This window comes from Gorilla gorilla, chromosome 21, assembly GCF_029281585.2.
Source record: "Gorilla gorilla gorilla isolate KB3781 chromosome 21, NHGRI_mGorGor1-v2.1_pri, whole genome shotgun sequence".
Taxonomy (NCBI): domain Eukaryota; kingdom Metazoa; phylum Chordata; class Mammalia; order Primates; family Hominidae; genus Gorilla; species Gorilla gorilla.
The window spans coordinates 48,863,498-48,884,119 of NC_073245.2; the positions used below are offsets into that span (position 1 = coordinate 48,863,498).

General features: G+C 43.2%; 1 protein-coding gene across 7 annotated transcripts in view; it reads right to left on the reverse strand.

The window, feature by feature from the left end:
* NDRG3 (NDRG family member 3) overlaps window positions 1–20,622 on the reverse strand; it is a 94,505-nt gene continuing 73,883 nt past the window's right edge. For 4 of the 7 annotated variants that reach the window (XM_031004845.3, XM_031004846.3, XM_031004847.3 and 1 more), the window contains 8 exons: window positions 19,251–19,307; window positions 14,198–14,301; window positions 13,146–13,211; window positions 12,956–13,007; window positions 8,575–8,622; window positions 4,730–4,765; window positions 4,593–4,644; window positions 1–1,934 (listed from right to left, as the gene is read on the reverse strand). In XM_031004845.3, coding sequence (XP_030860705.1) covers window positions 1,753–1,934; window positions 4,593–4,644; window positions 4,730–4,765; window positions 8,575–8,622; window positions 12,956–13,007; window positions 13,146–13,211; window positions 14,198–14,301; window positions 19,251–19,307 — 597 coding nt within the window. In that variant the 3' untranslated portion in view covers window positions 1–1,752. Of the gene's footprint in view, window positions 1,935–3,033; window positions 3,073–4,592; window positions 4,645–4,729; window positions 4,766–8,574; window positions 8,623–12,955; window positions 13,008–13,145; window positions 13,212–14,197; window positions 14,302–19,250; window positions 19,308–20,622 lie in introns of all 7 variants that reach the window. The other 3 variants (XM_031004843.3, XM_031004844.3, XM_055373466.2) reach the window with 1 other exon arrangement.

Here is a 20,622-nt window from a genome sequence, read left to right on the forward strand (position 1 = left end):
TAACAATGAGACATATGCAGCTTTATTTAATAATCTGTAAAAAGTCATACTCTGGCAGAGTGATGCATTCCTTATCTCAGCAGAAAGCAAACAGTGTGTCTGAAAAGCCCCTTCCCAAGATTTGGAACTGTGTAACCCTGAGCTTACATCTCAATGCTCTCAAGAGCTGGGCTCTTGCTATGTGGTAGTTGGTCTCCACAATTCTCTCACCCTCCAGCAATACTCTCTGTCTGGCTGTGACTCCCTCACCTAACAGTAGACATGAGGCTGAAAACAACTTTACCTGGACAGGGCTGCCCCTACAGATTGGCCCTTTCTCTCCTACAAAAGGGAGTTCATAGGATTAACAATCTTTCTAATGGCTGGGAGCAATGACTCATGCCTGTAATCCCAACAATTTGGGAGGCTGAGGCAGGTGGATCACCTGAGGTCAGGAGTTTGAGACCAGCCTGGCCAACATGGTGAAACTCCATCTCTACTAAAAATACATAACTTAGCTGGGTATGGTGGCAGGTGCCTGTAGTCTCAGCTACTCGGGAGGCTGAGGCAGGAGGATCGCTTGAACCCAGGGGGCAGAGGTTGCAGTGAGCCAAGTTTGTGCCATTGCACTCCAGCCTGGGTGACAGCGAGACTCTGTCTCAAAAAAAAAAAAAAAAAAGACTCTGAGAAATGGGTTCTGTATCAATTTAATTTGGCTTCCATTACATCTACTGAAATCAAGGCTATACTTATTAAACATGATACTGTGTTAATGGCTGTTCCTCTCCCCACCCATTTCTCCACCATCTACATGCTTTTTAGGCCAAACCTCTCCCCTTTCTGGGAACTGAGGAATGGAGACACACTCTCTGTCACAGACCTAAGAGGCACTTCTTGTGGATATGTGGATGTCTGGTATCAGATACTGCAGCGACAGCAGTTTTGCTCTTCAGAGCAGAGGCCTGGCATTTTGTTTCCACCTTCCTGTGCTAAGAGAGTCCAGTAACTAAACCACATTCACTCCTTGGAAAAAACTCTATGTTGTATCAGAACCTCACTGATGGTTCATGGGCTTCCAGCAGAATATATTCCTCCCTTTTATTTATAGAAGAGTATACAGAAATTCATTTGGACAGAAGGAGCCTCTCTATGTAACAGGCACCCTTCTACTACTGGTCACAATCAATCAATGGTCCAGACGGCAATTATGATTTTCCACATTCCTCGAAGCTGCTCTCTCCTGAAATCACTTTGCAAATTTTGTTGACCAATTTGCAAACAAAAGAGAATGCAGTGGCCTACCCAACCTAGAAATCTGTTCTGCCTAATTCCCTTAAAAACACCATTGAGAATGCAAAATAAGTCCCTTTTTTGTTTTTTGCAGAAGCACTACAAGAAAGCGTGTCTAAAACCACAGAACTATGCACACACAAACACAGACACGTGTGCTTGCACACACAGAGTCGGGATCAAAGAATCTTATCCGATACATAGTTGGGGGAGCACGGGAAAAAGCTGGCAAGAGAGGATATGGAGAGATCTGATCAGCTAAAGATGCTGGAATGTTACAGTATGGCATGGAAGTGGTTCTTGGGCTATACAAAAAAGGGGGTGGGCAGGCAGAGAGAATGATAAATCCAGGCTACTAGAGAGAGGTTCAGTGGCCATGCATGAGTTAAAGATAGTAGAGGCCAGTTTACTGGATGAAATGTTATATTATGGAGTGGTCATTTGAAGGATGGACTTGCAATGGTCCAGGGGAGGAGCATCTGCTTAGCAGGACACCTCCATGGTCTGGTGTCTGTCCAGGACATCAGGGGACTCACAGGATTCTTGAGTTCCATCTGACTGATTGCTGGTGACAGACCGGCTGAAGGGACTTTCTCCAGAGCCGAGGCTACTCGAGGTTGAGTGGGTTCGTGATCGGGCGAGCCGAGTCATGCTGGCAGATGGTACTGTAACAGAGAACCAAGGGGACTAGAAGATGAAGCCCCGGTTAAGCCCAGCTAACCTAGGAGTCTCATCAAAGGCTTTATGTTTAGCTTTTCCAACTCATTTACAATGACACCCAGGACAAGATATAGCCATCCCCACTTTGTATTATTTGCTCTAGGTGAGTGGTGATATGTGAGGCCACTTTAATCCTTTAGATCTGGTTGGAATCTCAGCTGATTGCAGTCACCGCAGAACAAGGGGAAACCCTAAATCCAGAGTATAGCCTCTTAGCTATGCCCACACCATTCAGACAGTGACAGAATGGAGGCTTTGGGAACCCAAACAGGTAACCAAAACCTACAGTGCATGCAAGACTAAACCAAAAGAAAAGAAAGACACACACACAAGTATGAAGGTGTTTCACAAACACAGTGCAAGCCCGATACAACGAGACTACCATCCGTGTCCACAGGCTACCTTGCTACCAGGGAGGAGATCTGTAGGATGGTGCAGGTGAAGGGGAGGGCAGATTGGCTTGGAGCTGACCTCAACACAGGGATGAGGTACAGGTTGCCAGGGACAGAGAAGTAGGTGTTTAACTCAGACTCCTGTTCTGCCACTGCTTGACTCTAAGGTCCTTCCAGCTTGGCTGGGACTGGGCCTTACCTGGCATAGCCTCCCTGCCTATCATCCTGGGCAGCAGCCACTCCCCTAGCTGTCATTTCAATGCTGGGGTCAAAAGGTGCTATCATCTGCAGAGTTCTCTGGGCACAGGCTCTGACCCTCCTATTTAGAGCCAAGGCTGCCCTTGGATTCCTGTGTCTGGAGGTTAATTCAAGGATCAGTAGGTGGTGGTGGAAGATGGGCCCTGCCTATCAAGTTTCAGCTGCTGCTGTGACCCTGGATTTAGGATGACAAGAGGAGGCCTGCCCCTTACAACCAGATCCTTTCCTCCTCCTGGGGGACCAGGGCTGGACCTGTAGGCTAAATCTCTTGGGGCGTACTGAGCCACGTTCTATCGGGCTCTCACTGCACAGGAAGACCGCGGACATGCTGCAGGCAGCCAGTGCAGCCAGGAGAGACTGGAAGGCGGGGCAGGGCCAGCACAGAGGAAGGTACCTGACTCGGTGCTCAGGTGACTGAGCTGCACATACGGGACTGGAAGCAGGATGGACACAGGAAAAGGCAGGTTAGTGACCCCAGAGTGCCAAGTGGCAACCTCAGCTGCCTGGTAGACACTGACAGAATACTCTAAGCCAGGGATAAAATTTTATTTTAAGGTCCCAGAGAGGAGGTGAGGCTGACAGATACTTCAATAACATCTCAAATGTTACTTTCCTCAACTAGACAAAGGCAATTGTTTTCCCCTCTGCTATAAACAGTCATCTTGCTTTGGATCAGAAGTGGGCTGGAAGATCAGCTATTTCATAGGAAAAGGATAAGAATGGACTAGGAGAGGGGCTCCTGCTCCTCCCAGTGAGCCACAGGGCTGTGGGTGTGGGCTCGGTTGGTAGCGGCTCACAGGCAAGGATGACACAGCCACTTGAGACAAGACATACATGGTCTGCCTGGCAGGTACAGGGCTGCACCCAGGGCCCAGCTGCCCAGAGCAGCTGACCAGGCAGCTCGCCAATGACCATTATCCACACTAATACCAAAGACAGGAGAAAAATCACCCTACTGGGTAAAGAGCTCTGTACCTGGGTGAAAGAGTTTTTCTAAAAACTCCAAGAAAGGAGCAAGTGTAGATAATTCTGTGACCATGAGAAAGCTCAGGGGTCTTACAATACAAGAGACCAGGACAATGGCATATGATATGGACACACCCTTGGACTTGCTCTAAAACACTCTCCAAGTTCGTCCCGTGGGGTGGAGGAGACTTTACCAAGGATACTGCCCTTTTCTCCTGGAGTCTCCATTTCATTTCTCTAGGTCAGGAGTTATTAACCAGCTGAGTTTAAATGCAAATCATAATTTCAGATTCACACCTAGGACAGCCTAAGCTGCAGGGGTTCAAAATGTGGGCTCTGGAGTCAGACTGTCAGGGTTTGAATCATGGCCCTGCAGCTGAATTTTTACCCTTGGCAATGTGCTTAGTCTCTTTGAGCCTCAGTTTCTTCTTCTATAAATTGGCACTAATAACAGAATGACTTCTTAGATTAAGAATATATAGGTTGGGCACGGTAGCTCACGCATGTAATCCCAGCACTTTGGGAGGCCAAGGCAGGCAGATCACGAGGTCAAGAGATCAAGACCAACCTGGCCAACATGGTCAATCTCCGTCTCTCCTAAAAATACAAAAATTATTCAGGTGTGGTGGCACGTGCCTGTAGTCCCAGCTACTTGGGAGGCTGAGGCAGAAGAATCGCTTGAACCCAGGAGACGGAGGTTGCAGTGAGCTGAGATCGCACCACTGCACTCCAGCCTGGCAACAGAGTGAGACTCTGTCTCAAAAAAAAAAAAAAAAAAAAAAAAAAGAATAGTGCCTGACGAAAGTAAGTGCTGAGTGTTAGCTTATAAATACGGACAAATGAATGTTCCATAAACATTTCAGTTTCTACTTTGCTTAAGGCTGGCTGCCACAGAGGTTATATCTCAAGAACTGTGGGCTCCCAGATGTGAAACTGGCCCCCAATATTCCTAAATCGTTGCTAGATAGAAAGTTGTGTACTACTCACTGTAGCCCATTCCCTGCAAAAAGTACTTGAAGGCCTCGGTGAGCTTCCCAGGCTGGGGGGATAAAACAAGAGGGCATTAATCTTTGCATAGACAGAGAAGCAGAATTAAATGGGTGTTTAAAAAAAATTCTCCTTACCTGAACTACCTGGGGCAGTCCCCCACAGTCTGCCATCTAGAAAAGGAAAAATATGCAAGTCAGCTGGGACTTACCCTTAAAGAGAATTGCTCTGAACACCCCAAGTCCTTTCAAACAGAACAAGATCGAATTCTAGGTTTTAATGTTTAACTGCAAGTTTGCATCTCAATGCACCTACATACAAACATTTATAACCTTGGATGAAAATCTGAAATAATTATTACATACTTATTTATCAATAAGACTGAAGCCCTGACTTTCAGGCCCATGGTGGGAATTTTCTGTTGAGGTGATAGTGAAGTTAACCACTACTCTCAACCATGAAAACCACCTGAAGAAGGTTCCTTTCAGAGCCCTCGAACAGTGTGACCCTAACTTCTCTGTGCATCAAGCTTTCCAAGTCCCATTTCAACTCTACATTATCTTTCCTCCATGAGTAAGGGCACTCTGCCATCAGGAGCTGATACTGATTCAGCCGGCTTGCTCAGTCAGCCACTTTCCTCTAATAGCTGGGTTTGGTAATGCTGCTTTTCACTTCATAAACATTTACAGCTGGTTATTCTCACGTGTGCAAGGATTTCTAGGGTATGGCTTCATTAGCGTGCCCTGGAATTACCTGAAGGACTTGTTAAAACTCAGATTCTTGGATTCCTATCCCAGAGATTCTGATTTGATAGGTTTGGGGTATGGTTCGAGATAGTGCATTTCTGGCCGGGCGTGGTGGCTCACACCTGTAATCCCAGCACTTTGGGAGGCCGAGGTGGGGGGGATCACCTGAGGTCAGGAGTTCCAGACCAGCCTGGTCAGCATGGTGAAACTCCATCTCTACTAAAAATACAAAAATTAGCCGGGCGTGGTGGCACACACCTGTAGTCCCAGCTACTCTGGAGGCTGACACAGAAGAATCACTTGAACTCATGAGGCGGAGGTTGCATTGAGCCAAGATCATGCCACTGTACTCCAACCTGGGCGACAGAGAGTCGGTCTCCAGGAAAAAAAAAAAAAAAAAAAAAAAAAGGAACGTACATTTCTAATAAGATCTCAGGTGATTTGAATCTACTGTCCACAGAAAAGCGTTTTTAGGGCATGTTGGCCATAGGCCTGCTCTCTTTCTTCCAGCTGTTACACACTCTGGACTCAGATGGTATTCTTCAGGCTGACTGGCGTTTTTAAAAAAGGAACATGAACCCCATGGTTTCAATTCACTGGCATTAAAACTTATTATGAAGGGGGACTACTACTGAGGAGAATGCCACAAAAGACACAGACGTTTGAGATTAACAAGGGAGAGGCCCCTGAAAATTCTAAGCATAAGATTATAAACAAACATTTAACAAATATACAAAAAACCAAACCAGTACAGACTGTATTTCCATGAAGTTTAGGAGCTGAAACCTGATTAGAACACAGAACAGTTCCCATATGCAGAGAGAATACTGGGAGAAACTATTTCCAAGATGGGTACCTATCAAATGGTTTGAGAATCAGTTCAATCTGCCATAGGAGTTATCCACGCTATTCTATGGTGTTGTAGATGGGCATTTTTGCGAAAAATAACTATGTCTATGGTTACTGTAGGGCTTAGTTTTATGCTTTTGTATATTGATTCAAACCTGAAGTGAGAAACTAATCTGAAACTACAAACTTAAAAAAAAATTTTTTTTGAGATAAAGTCTCACTCTCGTTGCCCAGGCTGGAGTGCAATGGTGCAATCTTGGCTCACTGCAACCTCCACCTCCCAGGTTCAAGCGATTCTCCTGCCTCAGTCTCTGGAGTAGCTGGGATTACAGGTGCCCGGCATCATGCCTGGCTAATTTTTGTATTTTTAGTAGACATGAGGTTTCATCATGTTGGGCAGGCTGGTCTTGAACTCCTGGCCTCAGCCTCCCAAAGTGCTGGGCCACCATGCCCAGCCCCTCCCCAAAATTTTTAGACCAGCCCATCAATTGCCTGGAGGGCAGAACATTTTGAATGTGGTCACCTCAGAGCATTAACTTCACATTAGATTTCTAGGAACTACAGGCTGTTTCTGGTAACAGCACTTCCCTTTCAAACACACTTCAAAGGGAAAAGGAAAATGGCAGAGGTCTTTCAGACTGAAAATGTAGCAGTAAGCAACATACGATCGGCATTGAAATCTACAGTAGTCCAAGTTCTCAAGTTCAAACTAGAAGGTCAGCTACCTCAACACTTTACTAGAGGCTCTAGGAAAAGCTAAGTTGAAACAATGACAGGCAGAAACTCTTGCCTCGGTTATACTCAAAAGGGGAGACATTTGATACTAACTCTAGATATTTAGCATAAGAGTTAGTCTGTATTTGCCCTAAGAGAAAGAAAATGCATCCACCCTCATCATGAGAATTGTTACTAAAAGCTTCCTTACCAATACAGCAGGATTTTGCATATACAGAATTTACATCCATTATCTTAATTCTCACAATATTAAATCATGTTGACGAAGTTTTTTTTTTTTTTTTTTTTTTAGAGACAGGGTTTCACTCTGTCACCTAGGCTGGAGTGCAGCGTCAGGAGCACAAATCCTCGAATTCCTGGGCTCAAGGAATCCTCTCGCCTCAGCTTCCTGAGTAGCTGGGGCTACAGATGCGCACCACCAAGCCCAGCTAATTTTCTTATTGTTTTTGTAGAGACAGAGTCTCACTATGTTGCCCAGACTGCTCTCGAACTCCTGGCCTCCCACCTCAGCCTTCCAAAGCACTGGGATTATAGGTGTGAGCCACTGCACCCAGCCAAAGTTTTTAGTTACATTGGAAAGGCTATGTCATAAAGTTGAGGAAAACAGATACAGGGTTGTAAATACTCTTTGACAGGGTCTCATTCTGTCACCCAGGCTGGTCTCAGACTCCTGGACTCAAGCGATCCGCCCACCTCAGCCTCCCAAAGTGTTGGGATTATAGGTGTGAGCCACCGTGCCCAGCCCGTCTCTAATTTTAATGATGTAAAAATGTATAGGAAAAAGACAGCAGTATTTTACCGGAGGTTTGGGTGGTAGGATTACAAATAATTTAAATTTATTTTATTCCATATGCTTTCCTCTTTTTTTGCAGTGTTTTACAATGAGAACATATTGAGGAAAAAAGCTTTATTTTATTTATTTGTTTATTTATTTTTGAGATGGAGTCTTGCTCTGTCGCCCAGGCTAGAGTGCAGTGGTGTAGTCTCAGCTCACTGCAACCTCCGCCTCCCGGGTTCAAGTGATTCTCCTGCCTCAGCCTCCCAGGTAGCTGGGACTACAGGCGTGGGCCACCATGCCCAGTTAATTTTTGTATTTTTAGTAGAGACGGGGTTTCACCATATTGGCTAGGCTGGTCTCATTCCTGACCTCGTGATCCAACTGCCTTAGCCTCCCGAAGTGCTGAGATTACAGGTGTGAGCCACCGCACCTGGCCAAAAGGATTATTTTAAAAAGAGAATGAAGGCTGGCTGCGGTGGCTCACACCTGTAATCCCAGCACTTTGGGAGGCCAAGGTGGGTGGATCACGAGGACAGGAGATCGAGACCACCCTGGCTAACACGGTGAAACCCCGTCTCTACTAAAAATACGAAAAATTAGCCGGGCGTGGTGGCACGTGCCTGTAGTCCCAGCTACTCAGGAGGCTGACGCAGGAGAATTGCTTGAACCCGGGAGGTGGAGGCTGCAGTGAGCCGAGATCGCGCCACTGCACTCCAGCCAGGGCAACACAGCGGGACTCTGTCTCAAAGAAAAAGAAGAGAATGAGATAACCAAAGAGAGGGAAGCTTTGCTCCTTTCTGAGCAATTATTCCAGAAAACATGATTAATCTGAAGCACATATAAGGGTTGGAAGTGAGGGAAGAAGGCACATTACCTTTAGCAAAGTTGTATTTATAGGGTTCAGGCGGGAATTGCATTCGACCTAAAATTTAAAAAAAGAGAAGAAAATAATTTTATGAGTTGCTAGGAAAAAAAACGAAATAGCTCGGTATGAGAATCATCTTGCAAGATCAACAGCTCAGTTTGGAGAAGGCTGAGCCAGCCAAAGAGATTACCAAAATACATAGTGGGAGATATATTTATATGATATACTTTGATATTTCTGAGCAGATCTAAAAATTTCACTTATCTAATTTTCTGAATCTGTTACGTGTCTTTAAAAAACTACAAGCTGAATCTAAGTCTTCCTACTGACTAGCTATATAACATGAAAGTAGGTTACCTTACTTCTTTGAGAAATGGACTGGACCGTGGGTCCTCTCCTGCTGGGATCTTTTAATGGCTTCTGAGTACAACTGGTTCTAATGACTAAGCCCTGGGCACCTCCCTTGTCTCACTTTTCACCTCTTTCCTTAGTGGGTTTGCCATTCTTTATATCCTCACTCTTTTCTATCTCAAGGTCTTTGGCTATCCAGTCCAAAGTTGAACTCTTCTCATTTTTCTCTCATGGAGTCATTTAATTAAGAATCACAGCCCTGTGCATTTCACATGTCTGATATCCTGCACCCTTGTGTTCATGAAGGCAGGGATCTCAAAGAAAATGTTTTGGGGAGACAATCTGTTGGTGCCATACTATTTTAGGGCTATTTTGATCAACTGGATTTCTCCGTTTATATGTTTGCTAAGAACACACATACAAAACCTGTGCTTAGAATCTGGATCCAGCAGGGTGAAACATGTAATACAAAGCAAAATGAAACCACTGCAAACACTTCACAACTGAGCTGAGTGAACACAGAAAGGAGTGGGATTTCTACAGATAGATAAAGGGAAAAGGTGAGTGTTTGAGGACTTCCAGAATCAAGGCGAAAGCATAAGCAAAGCCCCAGGGGTGGAACGGAATGGCTACCGAGCCAAGTGTGAGGTGAGGTAGACTGAAGGTGAGGCTGGGGCACAGGCTGGAGCTGACTGTGGAAGGCAGGATGCCACAGAAGGTGTCTGAAGTGACAGGATCTAAGCTGTTTTTAGGAGAGCAGTGGCCTACATGATAGACTGCAAGTGGCAGCAAGCAGTGGTTAAAATTACCTAGGCAAGACCCAGTAATCCAGATGAACTTTTAGTCTGGGGATTGCGGGTAGGCAGGTATACAAAACTCTTCTAAAATCAGGGATAATATAAAAGTCAGGATCACCAAATCGGAGTTTTGATTTGCTCTATACAAAGGACAATGCAGGCAGTGACAAACAAATGTACCCGTTCACTACAGAATGCGCATTAACTCTAAAAGGTAGAATTTAAAAACTGGATCCCTAACTGCTAGGCACAGTGCTCAGAACATAGTAGATAGACTATAAATATTTTCTGGAAGAGTGAACTCTCAAATCTGGATTTAACATAATAAATCATGCTTTCCTTGGTTCACTACTTTGCAATTTCAACAACATTATAAGAAGTCTTGATACCTAGTAGAACAACCACAATCACTGTTTTTTTTTGTTTCTTTCTTTCTTTTTTTTTTTTGAGATGGAGTCTTGTTCTGTCTCCCAGGCTGGGGTACAGTGGCACGATCTCAGCTCACTGAAACCTCCGCTTCCTGGGTTCTAGCAGTTCTCTCGCCAAGTAGCTGGGATTACAGGTGCATGCCATCACACCCAGCTCGTTTTTGTATTTTTAGTAGAGACAGGGTTTCGCCATGTTGGCCAGGCTGGAACTCCTGACCTCAGGTGATCCACCCATCTCGGCCTCCCAAAGTGCTGGGATTACGAGCGTGAGCCACAACCACTGGTTTTTGACATCTACTTTCTCCTCGGCTGCCTGAATCTTACTCATTTTCATATTCTTCATAGCACTGAGTAAATAGGAGATGCTCAAATTATGATGTTGAATGAATGAGTAAGCAAGAATAGTTACTGACAATGACTAGAATTTGTAGAGTTTCTTCTTGCTCTTCCATGCATGGATATTCCTCTTAATCCCTACACACTTGTGGGATAAAATGCTCTGGCAGGGGAACTAGGTTTGACTGTGTATGAAAGAGCATCTACTTGTGGTATAGACAGGGCTCCAGAATTCTCATAAACACTGAAGATGTGGAAATCAGAAAGAGGGAGAGGCCTTATCTATATGGCCAAATTATTACAGTCTTGAAAAATAACTGCAAAGGTTGCTTTAAGTCCACACAATTTAAAAAAGGCAAATGACTAGATCCAAGATGAACAGAAATACTAAGCATTGTAGAGAAATTCTGATTAGGAATATTTTCTAAAAATATTTTCCTGTATTAAGTATATATGTTCATTTAAAAATGTTTTTGACAGTTTGGCAGCATGTATCTCCACCTTTTTAGCCAGAAAACACTGACCTTTATAAAGTTCCTTCTTGATAAATTGGGGTCACCACTATAACCTTTTTACCTCTGGGGAATGTTTTTTGAGTAAGGGGAACTGAGGGTTATTGGCCTCTATGTGCAAGTCATGCCATGTATTTTACAACCGACACATAGTGTTTTACAGGGCAGTTCAGGGAGATGCGAATGTTATCCTTTCACATCTGCATATTCTCACCCTACAAACATTTCCCCACTCCACAAACCTTCTCAACTATGTTTGCACCTCTGATTATTTGTTAGACTTCCTTTCCAAAAAGCTTTACTCCATAATGTTTTGCTCTATTTAGGGCAGCCAAAGAAATCAAGTAATTTCACAGAGATATTTAGTTAAGTTATATATGCTGTAGGAAACACATAATTAGACATATGAAGAACTATCAACTTCATTTGTAATCAAATAAATGCAAATTAAAACAGTGAGATACTATTTTTAACCAATCGAATTAACTACTAATAAAAAAAAAGATTCAATGCTAGACGGTGTGCAGTGAAACAGGCATGCTTATACAGTGCTGGTGGCAATATACTGGTATATCCTTTCTGGAAAGGAACCTGGCAAAATGTATTAAAGACTTTGTAAAGATGTATAATTTTGGACACATTAATTCCACTTCTGGAAATCCATCCCAAGGAAATAATCAAAGATTAACAGATTTCCTAAGGATGTTCAACAGTAACATTATTTTTATTTTTATTTATTTTTTTGAGACAGAGTCAGAGTCTTTCTCTGTCTTGCCCAGGCTGGAGTGCAGTGGCGCAATCTTGGCTCACTGCAGTCTCTGCCTCCCAGGTTTGAGCAATTCTCCTGTCTCAGCCTCCCAAGTAGCTGGGAATGCAGGTGCGTGCCACTACACCCGGCTAATTTTTAGTAGAGATGGGGTTTCACCATGTTGGCCAGGCTGGTCTTGAACTCCTGACCTCAGGTGATCCACCCACCTCAGCCTCCCAAAGTGCTGGGACTATAGGCATGAGCCACCATACCTGGCCAACAGTAACATTATTAATAATGCAAAATCAGAATTAATATGAGAGCAAAGTTAAATAAATAGTGGTAAACCTACAGACATACTGATTCTATAATGGAAAAATGCTATCAATAGTGTTAAGTCAGGTGCCCAAATCTTGTATATTTAATATAATCAGGTCTACATAAGGCAAAAAATAATACTCTGTCTTTAGGTAATGGGATCATGATTTTCCCCTCATCCTTCTATTTTTAAATTTTTTTCATAGTTTCTACAATGAGCATATATCATTTTTATCCATGTGCTACGTCCTTCAGAAGGAGGCAGAGGTGGCCTTCCAGCCTGCTGGATTTATGGTGATAATCTATTCCAGATTAAAGGCTGAGGCTGTCAGAAATCTGACAATAAGTAAATGGTGTTTAGTTGTACTACTTGCCACAAAGTGAACTACACAACACAAAGCAATCAAGAAAAAAACTGATCCCATCTAATGAAATCTAAGGATAAATTAATTTTCCAAAGTGTATGACAAAGAGCAAACCCTGATATGTGCAATCAGAAAGAACAAAAACTAGTATTTACCGACTGTTTCTAGTGTGTCAGCAGTGTAATACATACTTTTTTTTTGAGGCACGGTCTCACTCTGTCACCTAGGCTGGAGTGCAGTGGCACAATCATGGCTCACTGCAGCCTTGACCTCCTGAGCTCAAGCAATCCTCCTACCTCAGCCTCCAGAGTAGCTGGGACTACAGGCTGTCACCATGCCAGCTAATTAAAAAAATATATATTGTAGAGTTAGGGTCCCACTGTGTTGCCCAGGCTGGTCTCAAACTCCTGGGCTCAAGCAATCCTCCTGCCTCAGCCTCTCAAAAAGTTTTGGGAATACAGGCATGAGCCACTGCACCTGGCCTACACATTATATTTTGATCTCATTCATCTTCACAGCATGAGGACATACTTACCACAGCCTCAACTGCAGGCGAATTGTCCCCTACCACCAGTAAAGTAGAACACCTAGGTAGGCAAAGTAAGAGGTGTCACTCAGCAAATAGGCACATAAATTCCACTGAACACCAAATTAGTCTATGAAAGTCTATGAACACCAAATTAGTCTATATTTGGCACGTCAGCTGAGGAAACTGAGGAACTTACTTTAATGTTTTTGATTTGTTATCATTTTGGCCCAGTATGGGTCTTTCGATCTCCAGGTCTCTGCGCCTAGAAAAACAAAGCAGAAGCAATGCCCTTTTTGGGTAAAGCCATAGCAACTCAGGTTATTTTCTGGTCATAAACACCAAAATTTATCAAGGAATGTGAAACTATCTTTCCTTCACACCTGAGAAGGGAAGAGGCCCTATGACTTGGTTCTTGAGTCGCCATTTCAGTGGCATCCTGAGTGGTATGGAGCAGGAAGGAAGCTCTTGGCTCAACCCTGAAGGACTCTTTGGGATGCTACAAGGAGACAGCCTCAACACCCAACAGCAACACCACTGAAACTCTCAAGTCCTAAGTGTTTAATTAATGTATTTTTTTGAGACACAGTCTCAGTCTGTCACCCAGGCTGGAGTGCAGTGGCACGATCTCAGCTCACTGCAACCTCCGCCTCCCGGGTTCAAGCGATTCTCCTGCCTCAGCCTCCCAAGTAGCTGAGATTACAGGCGCCCGCCACTACACCCGGCTAATTTTTGTATTTTTGTAGAGATGGGGTTTCACTATGTTGGCCAGGCTGGTCTTGAACTCCTGACCTCATGATCCGCCCACCTCGGCCTCCCAAACTGCTGGGATTATAGGCATGAGCCACCACTCCCAGTCCTAAGTGTTTAATTTACAGGAATAAATTCCTTAAGAGAATGACTTACACGTTGAGGAGCGGGGAGGGGTGTTTTCCTTGTAACTGAGTTTAGCACAGGGCTTAATCTTTCTGATTTCAACTAAAAATAGGGAGGCTCTGTTATATAGAGGAAAGAGCTAGAGAGACAAGGTTCAAAATCTGGCTTTACTCCTTACTGGCTGTATAATTTTGGGTAAGTTACAGCTGATCCATTTCCTCAATCTTTGTCCATGTTTCTAGAAAGCCAGAAGGGGCTCACATTTTCACCTCGGAGAAGCTGGTCCCAAGATTAGATACAGTCCTCTCTCCTTCTCCCACCCTCCTCTTTTTAGACCTGTTTACATTTAAGTGAAGAAACAGGAAAAAACTATACCCATTGTAGGAATTCAAGAAGAGCTGCAGGTTGTCTTGGTTGATGTCTTGGGCAATATGCATTCTGTAGGTTTGGATCAGGTCCAGGTTGGCCTGTAACTCTTCCTAGAACAATTCAAAGAAGACATGGGTAAGCTTCTGAGCTCCAGAATAAGTCCATCTTGTTTGGTTTGCATTTTCATTACCACAAGACAAATCGTGCGGCTCATGATGGGAACTGGGGCAGAGCCTGGGGACTACTGATGTACTGGTAGGCTGAATGGCTGATTATTTGCATCAGACTGGTTCAGTGCTATATTCTGTGTCAGATGAGGGCAGCAAAAGACCTATTACGGATTCAAGTACTAGCTGTGGAACTTAGGTCACCTCATCACTCTGAACGCTGATTTCTTTGTGTGTTTTTTTAATGTTCTGCCATTCTTCACAAAAACGGAGATATTGTAAAATGAAGACAATAACCAGCTATCTGACAAGGCTGTTTTAAAGATTAAGTAAGAAAAGTTATATAAACATATAAACCATAAAGTGTAAAACAAATGGAATGTAACATTTCTTTTCTTTTTGTATAAGATGGAGTCTTGTTCAGTCACCCAGGCTGAGCAATGGCGCAGTCTCAGCTCACTGCAACCTCCACCTCCCGGGTTCAAGCAATTCTCCTGCCTCAGCCTCCTGAATAGCTGGGATTAGAGATATGCACCACCATGCTCAGCTAATTTTTTTGTATTTTTAGTAGAGACGGGGTCTCACCATGTTGGCCATGCTGGTCTTGAACTCTTGACCTCAAGTGATCTGCTGCACCTGGCTACATTTCTTTTAATAACCATAAATCTTTAATAACCATAAATCTATAGCTTCACTGATATAATCAGCATATTACCTATCTATATATACCATTTAATATTACACATTGTATAATTATATATTCCATTGCATTTATGACACTTTATTGATTTAGTAATTCATTATTTATTTTAATCTTTTAAATTTTATTTTAGAGATGGGGACTCACTACGCTGCTCAGGCTGGAGTGCAGTGGCTGTTCACAGGCACTATCATAATGTACTGCAGCTTGGAACTCCTGGGCTCAAGATCCTCCTGCCTCAGCCTCCTGGGGAGCTGAGACAATAGGCACACTCAACTGTGCCTGGCTCATTTATTTTAATCTTATTACCAATACTTTTAAAGGTATCAAATACGAGAGAAACAAAATGGTCTATACAGTGAAAAGTCTCCCTCTCCACCACCCACTGTTTAATGGTCACTCTGTTGCTGGCCTTCTCAGATGTCATCAGAGCTAGCTGCCAGATTCTTGAGTACATAAGCATACCTGTAAATACGTGTGTGCATACACACAACATCATTAAGCAGTTTTAAGCATAAAGAAATTGCATTGGAGGAAAGAAATATATCAGGGATAATTAAGAAGTCCGTTAATCCAGGGCAATGTGTAAAGTTCACCACCAAGACTTGTTAGAGAAATAGAGACATGGAAAAAATTTCTTCACATTTTCACAACCATGTGGATGAAATGAACCCAGAATACAGCTGGAAATTGACAAGCGTCTACCTGAAACTGAAGGGTACGCGAATCACTACTAGAAAACTTTGTGAGAGCCCCAGTCTCATTCTAAAGGTATTATAATAAGAAAAGTGAATACCAAATGACAGGCCAGGTGTGGTGGCTCATGCCTGTAATCCCAGCACTTTAGGAGGCTGAGGCAGGAGGATCTCTTGAGGCCAGGAGTTTGAGACCAGCGTGGGTTAACATAGTGAGACCCCCATCTCTACAAAAAAATTTAAACTAGCTTAGTGTGGTGGTACGTGCCTGTAGTACTAGCTACTCAGGAGGCTGAAGGAGGAGGATGGCTTGAGCCCAGGAGGTCGAGGCTGCAGCGAACTAAGATGGCACCACTGCACTCCAGCCTGGACAACAGAGCAAGACCCTGTCTCAACAAACAAACAAATAAACAGACTCCCATCTTTTTAAAAACACAAATTATAGTCCTCTAGATATTGTTCTACACTTGCTTTCCCTTGTAAAGTATGGTAGAGATCATTCCTTATCCGGATATATAGAGCTATCTCATTTATTTACACTACCCGTCTTCCCACATCCTTGCTAGTACAAATGTATGTTTAATTTTTTTCTCTTATTGGTGAAGTTGAACATTATTCATGTTTAAAAACCATGTTTGTTTCCATTTCAAATTAATACAAGCATTAACTTGCTTACATGTTTTAAAATTTATTTTTAATTTTTATTATCTTTTTGACTGGTCAAGAGCAGTAGTGAGAAAGGGGAAAGAGTGGAACAGGGAATTCAATCTGTAACTAACTGTGAACAATCAATTCAGATAATTCCCTACCTTCAGACCAGCCTGGATGCTTAAATTTTAAATGAACTCTTCAGTCTTATGACAATCCACTATGACCTCATATGTTTTAAATTAAACATATATTTTTTATATATATGTACATACATAGTTATATATATATATACAGATATATATAGAGATAAATTGTATATATAGCGAGAGAAATATATATATATGTAACTATATATATAGTGAGGATGTTCTTGCTTTTCAGAAATTATTAAATACTGGCCTTAGCTTTCCCCTCAGAGGCCTATATGAAGTAGTATTTCTTTTTGCTATGTTGCCCAGGCTGGTCTCGAATTATGGGCTCAAGTGATCCTCCCATCACAGCCTCCCAAGTAGCTGGGACCACAGGCATGGCTACTAAGCCCGTCTGATTTTTGAATTTTTTTTTTTTTTTTGAGACAGAGTTTCACTCTTGTTGCCCATGCTGGAGTGCAATGGCGTGATCTCGGCTCAACGCAACCTTCACCTCCTGGGTTCAAGAAATTCTCTTGCCTCAGCCTCCCGAGTAGCTGGGATTACAGGCATGTGCCACCACACCCGGCTAATTTTGTATTTTTTTTTTTTTTTTTCTGAGATGGAGTCTTGCTCTGTCGCCCAGAGCTGGGGTGCAATGGTGCGATCTCAGCTCACTGCAACCTCTGCCTCCTGGGTTCAAGCAATTCTCCTGCCTCAACCTTCCAAGTAGCTGGTACTACAGGCGCGTGCCACCACACGTGGCTAATTTTTTTTGTATTTTTAGTAGAGACAGGGTTTCACCATGTTGGCCAGGCTGGTCTTGAACTCCTGACCTCGTGATCCACCTGCCTCGGCCTCCCAAAGTGCTGGGATTACAGGCATGAGCCACCGTGCCCAGCCTAATTTTGTATTTTTAGTAGAGACAGGGTTTCTCCGTGTTGGTCAGGCTGGACTCGAACTCCCAACCTTAGGTGATCCACCTGCCTTGGCCTCCTAAAGTGCTGGGATTACAGGCGTGAGCCATGGCGCGCGGCCGATTTTTGAATTTTTATAAAGACAGGGTCCCACTATGGGGGACCTGCCTCAGCCTCCCGGGTAGCTGGGACTACAGGCATACACCACCACATCCCGCTAATTTTTGTATTTTTAGTAGAGACAGAGTTTCACCATGTTGGCCATGCTGGTCTCAAACACCTGACCTCAAGTGATCTGCTCACCTCGGCCTCCCAAAGTGCTGGGATTACAGATGTAGAGCCACTGCGCCCGACCCCTAATTTGTAGTATATTAATACAATGAACTGCTGCTACACAGTAATAAAAAAGAATGAACTACTGACACATGGAATGACATGGATGAATCTCAAGATAGTATGTTAAGCAAAAGAAGCCAGACTCAGAGAAGTACACACTCTGTCATTCCATTTATATGAAGTTTAAGAACAGTTAAAATTAATCTATGGAGGTAACAGAATAGTGAAAATCTTGTTTGGGGTGGGGAATTATTGAGTGGGAAAGGATAATGAGGAAACCTTTGTGGGGTGATGAAAATGTTTTGTGTTCTGGGTGGTAGTTACATGAAACTATATACATCAGTAAATGGTCACTGAGGTGCACTTAGGATGTGTGCATTACACTATGTATAAGTATTACCTCAATTAAAGAGAGGGCAAGATGGAGGCAAAACTCAAAGGAGTCAGCTGGAAGAATTAAAGTGGTTGCCACTAAAAAGCAGAATATGGGGTAGGTGACAGATTCTTTGTAATAAGCCCTGTAGAACTTCTCTACTCTAAAATATATGTGAATTTGTAACTTTGATAAAAATATGATGAAATAAAAGACTGTGGATTTTGGACTTGGCCTGACCTGGATTCAAATGTCAGCTCCACACTTACCATCTGGATAGTGGTGGCAAGTTATGTTGCCTCTCTGGTCTTTGGTTTCCCTATCTTAAAATCAGACTAATAGAACCATGTAAAAAACAACTTGGTTTGCACATCTAAAGTCTTATAAATAATCAGTACTCGATAAATGCTAGTTTTCTTCCCATCTGCCATTTTCCTTCAGATAACATTTAAAATTAAGCAGATTACAATTGAGCACCCACTCTCGTCTCCCCATTCTAGACACCTCACAGCTCTCTGACCTCACTGCTCATTTACTCCATCACTCCTTTGTCAGTCACCCAACTCACTTTTCCCTTTGAAGAAGACCAGGTTCCCCCTCACCTACCAATTAAGCTCCCTCCCCTACCCAGCAATTACGTACATGATAACTGCCACTTTCTGTGAAGACTTGTTTCCTCACCAGTTGAAAAACATGGGGCTTGAACAAGATAATCTCTAAGCTTCTTTTAGCACTATTATTTCAAGGTTTTTCCCCCTGAAATTTCTATTTCTGTGAAGCCTTTCCCAGACCTCCTAATGGCTCTAAAGATGTTTGGGGAGGCACGTGATGTCAAACATTAACAGATGGCATTCTACTTACAGGGACAGGTAGCAGGAGATGCTGTCTTCTCTCATAGCTCCACATGTCAACAGCTATGTGGCAATGAGTTAAAGATTCACCTTTGCAGGGCCACATGCCTTTCAGACTACATTGGAACTGTTACTTGCTAGGATCAGGTAAATTCTAAGGCAGCCCTTCTTTCCTAAGGTAAAATAAGAATTTGCATGCAAGCCAATAAACACAGCTCTTCTGGGTGGAACAGGTACTTACCTGCCCAAAGTGATGAGCCAAAATAATGTCCACAACATTGGTTGTCAGGCCAGAGAGCTGAAAAGATAAAAACTCTGTGTTAAGAATGTAAGCATATGCAAAAATTTACCAAGCTGCCCAATTAAAATGAGTGCACTTTATTATATATGTTATCTCTTTAAAAACAAATGAAAAACCCTTGGCCGGGTGCGATGGCTCACACCTATAATCCCAGGACTTTGGGAGGCTGAGGCGGGCAGATCACGAGGTCAGGAGATTGAGACCATCCTGGCTAACACGGTGAAACCCTGTCTCTACTAAAAATACAAAAAATTAGCCAGGTGTGGTGGCAGGTACCTGTAGTCCCTGCTACTCGGGAGGTTGAGGCAGGAGAATGGCATGAACCTGGGAGGCAGAGCTTGCAGTGAGCCGAGATTGCGCCACTGCACTCCAGCCTGGGCGACACAGTGAGACTCCGTCTCACACACAAAAAAAAACAAACAAAAAAGAAAAACCCCACAATTCAGTGTTATACATTTCATGAGATGGTGGTTTCAAAGAAACATAGAGACGAGAAACAAGTCAGAAAAACTAAGTCTCCTTTGCAGGGTAATAATAAAGCCTGCTATGAAACAGGGGACTGGAAGGACACTGTCAATTCCTTCTTTGAAAGCCTGAGACCTAGACCTCACAGCTGTTTGCTACTTTATTCCTGTCTGTATTTCTGTATTTACACTGGATTTATGGCGGATAAGGACTAACTTAACAATCACTCCCATGACTTCCAAGAGACAAAAACAATTTTTTTCCTCTTTCTTCCAGTTTTTGCTATCTTCATTTCAGGGAGTGGGAGGAAATGAGTTGTTTACAGAATGTTCTTGAGTTTTAAACATTTTTCTCCTAATTTTTCCCATTTCAAAATGATGCATCTCACAGTCTAATAAATGCAGCAATCTGTGTAAATCTGCACACTGTAGTCTATTTTCAGAAAAATTTCCAACTCAAATTATGTTGCTGATTCCTGTTCAGCCTTCTTCCTTGGTTTTATGCTGAACCTGTACTGCTGATCAGGGATGAAGTACTGAATTGGGGGTAAAAATGGAGAAGAGGCACTGAGGGAGACAGACATGGCTATGCCTGGAGTAGGATCATATAGTTCCAGAAAGACTGAGGAAGAAAGAAGTCCTGAAATCTTCACATAGGTTATCAGTGATGCACAGGTTATGAACTATAGAAAAGTAGGCTGGGCATGGTGGCTCACGCCCGTAATCCCAGCACTTTGGGAGGCCGAGGCCAGCGGATCACCTGAGGTCAGAAGTTTGAGACCAGGCTGACCAACATGGTGAAACCCCGTCTCTACTAAAAATATACAAATTAGCCAGGCGTGGTGGTG